The sequence below is a fragment of the Anarrhichthys ocellatus genome, unplaced genomic scaffold, assembly GCF_004355925.1.
Source record: "Anarrhichthys ocellatus isolate YVR2014 unplaced genomic scaffold, GSC_Weel_1.0 scaffold215, whole genome shotgun sequence".
NCBI classification, from domain to species: domain Eukaryota; kingdom Metazoa; phylum Chordata; class Actinopteri; order Perciformes; family Anarhichadidae; genus Anarrhichthys; species Anarrhichthys ocellatus.
The window spans coordinates 112,371-117,458 of NW_022280245.1; the positions used below are offsets into that span (position 1 = coordinate 112,371).

The following is a 5,088-nucleotide window of genomic DNA, read 5'->3' on the forward strand; positions in this document are numbered from 1 at the left end:
TTTATTTTTGAGCCTTTGAAATATAAAGAGGAAATGCTTTTTGTTAACTTGATCTAAAATCTTTGTCGGTGGTGGTCGAGATGATTCAGTGCTCGGTGGTGGTCGAGTTGATTCAGTGCTCGGTGGTGGTCGAGTTGATTCAGTGCTCGGTGGTGGTCGAGATGATTCAGAGCTCGGTGGTGGTCGAGTTGATTCAGTGCTCGGTGGTGGTCGAGATGATTCAGTGCTCGGTGGTGGTCGAGATGATTCAGTGCTCGGTGGTGGTCGAGTTGATTCAGTGCTCGGTGGTGGTCGAGTTGATTCAGTGCTCGGTGGTGGTCGAGTTGATTCAGTGCTCGGTGGTGGTCGAGATGATTCAGTGCTCGGTGGTGGTCGAGATGATTCAGTGCTCGGTGGTGGTCGAGCTGATTCAGAGCTCGGTGGTGGTCGAGCTGATTCAGAGCTCCGTGGTGGTCGAGCTGATTCAGAGCTCGGTGGTGGTCGAGTTGATTCAGTGCTCCGTGGTGGTTGAGTTGCTTGTCTTTCCTCGTGTTTCTGCAGAAAGGTTACGGCTACAAAGGGACAAAGTTCCACAGAGTCATCAAAGACTTCATGATCCAGGGAGGAGACTTCACAGCCGGAGACGGAACAGGAGGTGAGACACTTTAAGTATCGACTTCAGAAGCATCAACACATCCACAGAAACACGTACCTATACGGACATGAAGGAACTGTAGTTTGTAGATAATCCATGAAATCAGTTTGTATGTAATCCATGTGATCCTAAATATGGAACAAAAAGGTGGACAAGTCAAATAAAACCTGGTCTTTCATCCAGGAGATCTCTGTTTGTCACATAACTTCTGTACAAAACAGTCTCACTGCACGACATGAAATAGTCACAAAATACAATCGATTGGTTTTGTGGACATGGACACAAATTGTCCAGGTTTCCCGAGGTGTCCCTCAGCGCAACTTTTCTTTTCGGGACGACGTTATGTTAAAAACGGAACTTATGTTCATGCAACAAAACCACTTAGCAAGGTTTAAGAAAAACATCATGTTTGGGCTTAAACTAACTACGAACAGGTTTAGGCAACTTCACTAAAAGTTAGGCTTAGGAAACTAAAACCACCAACAGTTAGGTTTAGGAAACTAAACCCACCAACAGTTAGGTTTAGGAAACTAAACCCACCAACAGTTAGGTTCAGGCAACTAAACCACCAACAGTTAGGTTCAGGCAACTAAACCACCAACAGTTAGGTTCAGGCAACTAAACCACCAACAGTTAGGTTCAGGCAACTAAACCACCAACAGTTAGGTTCAGGCAACCACCATAAAACCACAACGCGGTGTTGAACTACAGTCTTCTGGTTAACACAGCTCTTTAGTGAGTGTTAAAGGGTTGATTAGCATCAAAAACATCAGTGCAGTAGTTTAACTTTATACAGACCAACGACATAAGATGCAAAAAGAAAACTTACAGAATGTAACAAAGCAAATGTTCTTATACTTCCTCCTTCCAGGTCACAGCATCTATGGAACCACTTTTGCAGATGAAAACTTCAAACTGAAGCATTTGGGAGCAGGATGGGTGAGCTATATGCTATATATATTTATGTATATTTAGGAATATAAATAAATGCTGATTCTACTTTCTCTAGAGCTTTGGCTATATAGGCGACTAAAAATTCAACATAACGTGTCAACATGATGATGATTTTGTATGAAATGAAGACTTATTGTGTGCGTGTGTGTGTGTGTGTGTGTGCGTGTGTTCATGTACCAGGTGAGTATGGCGAACGCCGGTCCGGACACCAACGGATCGCAGTTCTTCATCCTGGCTGCCAAAGCGCCGTGGCTGGACGGGAAACATGTGGTTTTTGGCAAAATCCTGGACGGGATGGTGGGTCGACACTCTTCAGTAATCTGCTGCATGATGAAAATAATAATAATAAAAAAAAGAGGTTAATAGATTGACTAAGTTGTTACTGTGAAGTCTGGAATCTAAATACCTAAAAAGTTACTTAACTCATGAATGAATTAATTCTTAAACCAAACAAATACAACATACAGTTCATTCACACGATCCACATGAGGTCAGCCTGCTTCCTGGTTCAGGGGCTCCGCCCACACAGGAAGTAGTGTAATCAAGCCCCGCCCTCTCTTAAAGGGGATTTCTTTAGTTTGTCTTTCCAAAAAGCTAAAACATGATCTTGAGATGTTTTTGCACATATTTTAACATAAATCAGTGCCAACATCTCACCGACTAACATGAACGTGATAACTAACTTTACTTCAGTGAGGAGTTTGAGTACAGGACTTTTACTTGTAGTGGAGTACTTTAACAGTGTGGTATTTGTACTTTTACTGCAGTAAAGGATGTGAATACTTCTTCCACCACAGCCAGAACTGATACGCAGCATCATAATGGATGCTTCTAAATAAAACCCCAACCAATTGCTGCTTGTTATAGATGATGTCCTACAGTATAAAGCCTGTATGAAACCTTCTGTTTGTCTCCTCTGGCAGTCTGTGGTTCACACCATCGAGCTCCAGGACACCAACGACAGGAACCTGCCGTACACCGAGTGTGTGATCGTCAACAGCGGCCAGATCCCCGTCAAAGAGCCCTTCGTGGTGGAGGTGGAGGGCTGGTAGATGGTTTATTATATATTATTATATTCTGGTGATCAATCAGAAGTCCAATTTGCCAAACTCACTTTTTCACAACATCACTTTTGCATGTTAACGTGCTAACGCTAGCAAGAAGGGCTCGGTATTAATAACATTTTAAAGAAATATATACATGATTTTCTTTTTTCTTATTCAGCAAAAATGTAGCTTCTCAAATTCGTCATTGCTTATTGTTTTGTAAACACAAAAAAAGCTGCACAAGAATGATCAGAAATTATGATTGAAAAGTTGAAATCTTTGATTAAAGAGCCTGAACCAAAACTGATAATTTGACTAAGCAGCTTTAAATATATTTAAAGGTTTTTGATACTGCTTTGGAGGCATTTTGTTTGGAACCCAAAACAACTCAGCTCTATTAGCAAACTAACATGGACGCCAACATGTTTACATGCTACCTGTGTGGCTAAATGTTACGTGCTAAACGTTAGCATGTTAAAATCTAGATGGCTTGCTAATGCTAGCATGCTAACAAACACTTTCTTCCTAGATTTTTACCTTATGTGGAGATAATATAAGTAATATTTATTATTAAAAGAACATATCACACATTGATGTCAAACAACTGTCTGTGAACTTTCACAGACAGTTGTTCTCCTGTTGTGACAGTCCAGACAGTCACAACAGGAAATACAGGTCAAAGAAATATGAATCTGCGGTAAATAGAGTGCTACATGGTTGATGTATTTTTGTTACTAACAGAATGTTAGCTTCACTGGTTCCCTACAAAAGAATCCAATGCGATTCTTCCATCTATATATCAGAGAACTAAACGTTTAAATCTCTTCAGCTTGTGTGAAACACAGACTTTATTTCAGACTTCTAACCAAAAACACACTGACTTTGAGTCGAGGGAACAGGAAGTGTAAAAATGCTGACTGGATTTTAGGACTCATCCCTGTAGCACTCTATTCAAATGTTGTTAAAACTGGGCTTGAAGTTCAGATAGAAATTAAGAGAAGCAAAATTAAATTCATCGTGAATAGTAAAGGAAACCACAAACATTCGCATGTCATAATATTTTCTATGCTCATATGCACAATTCATCCGATTCACTGTGCGTCATGCTAACGGGTTTTATACGTTAGCATACTTGCTATATTCAATGTGTGGTGCCAGTTAGCATCATCCAAACTAAATAATGAACTGTGACGAGGACAAACATCCAGCCCAGGTCTGAAACAGTCACAAAATACAATCTATTGGTTACAGGGACATATTTTGTCTTTTTTCTTTAGCTGGCGGTTTCGTTGCCTCAACCCAACTGTTGGTTTCGTTGCCTCAACCTAACTTGTGTTTTTAACATGTCCCTGTACAAAAAAATAATATATTGCTTTTCGTGACTATTTCTTGAACTGCTGACTGTGGTGAAACATTATGGAAACTTGCACTTCCTGAACAATGTAGCTCTTCTTTAATCTCTTATTGGCAGCATCATTCTTTATTTGACAAATCTGTTCACACTTTCTATGCATCTTGTCAATACGTAAATATCAATTTCAAACATATGCAAAAGACTAACTGTAGCAAGTGTCAAATGCCATTCTTGCACTTTAATATTATAATTTTTGTTATCTTTCTATCATTGAAAATGAAGATTCTCAGCCTTCTCAGGCTTTGATTAAAAAGAGACCTTCTCTTCCTGATACATTATTATGCGCGTTTGCAAAAACTACAGCAAAACCTGCACGAGAAGGAAAAAGTGTGGATATTAATACTGTAGCCGTCCTCTCAGTAATGATTTTAAACGTTGTACTTTGTTTGGTGGTGTGTTGTTACCAGATTCTGACTCTTCTAGTTTTATCTTTTGTCGTTGTTCTTGTTATTTATTGCTGTGATTTCCGACACTAAACTGTCACGGTAGCATTAAAGTCTAGAGACGTAATCACTGATGTTCCTTCATGTCACTGAAGTTTATGCAGCTTTTAAAACCTCTGTAACTACATATCACTTCTGTTTGCATTATATTTGTAGTAACAGCAGGTGTGTGTTTTCTACAATAAACAATATGCTGTTGAAAAACCCTGTTCAGCTATTTTGTCTCTGCTCTGTTTCTGTTTAGTCGAGCACTAGTGTGTTTGTTGTACTAGCCGTGTGTCCATAAACTTATGTTTATGCACATTTTGTGTCGTATCGTCTGTTGTCTTTGTTGAAAAAGAGTTGATGAATACATGATTAATAATAAATCATTTCTGATGCAGCGAACTTTTAACTCGTGACTTACTCTCGTTGTGTTCATGTCTCAGAAGAGAAATGTCAATTCAACAAGTTTCCATCACCTGGTTTGGAGCTGATAAACTCAGCTACGGCGTAGTTTGGTCAGAAGTTAGTGCTTTAGGCTACACATGGCTGTAATCTACCAGTACAGAGAAGAAGAAGAAGAAGAAGAAGAAGAAGAAGAAGAAGAAGAAGAAG

The 5,088-nt window shown here is 39.6% G+C and overlaps 1 protein-coding gene across 1 annotated transcript in view; it reads left to right on the forward strand.

Annotated features, from left to right (window-relative positions):
* Positions 1–4,708, forward strand: part of ppic (peptidylprolyl isomerase C) — a 6,430-nt gene extending 1,722 nt beyond the window's left edge. The window contains exons 3-6 of the mRNA XM_031879000.1: positions 541–634; positions 1,506–1,573; positions 1,769–1,885; positions 2,512–4,708. Of these exons, the coding sequence (XP_031734860.1) occupies positions 541–634; positions 1,506–1,573; positions 1,769–1,885; positions 2,512–2,640 (408 nt within the window). The 3' untranslated portion in view covers positions 2,641–4,708. The remainder of the gene's footprint in view (positions 1–540; positions 635–1,505; positions 1,574–1,768; positions 1,886–2,511) is intronic.
* The last annotated feature ends 380 nt before the right edge of the window (positions 4,709–5,088 follow it).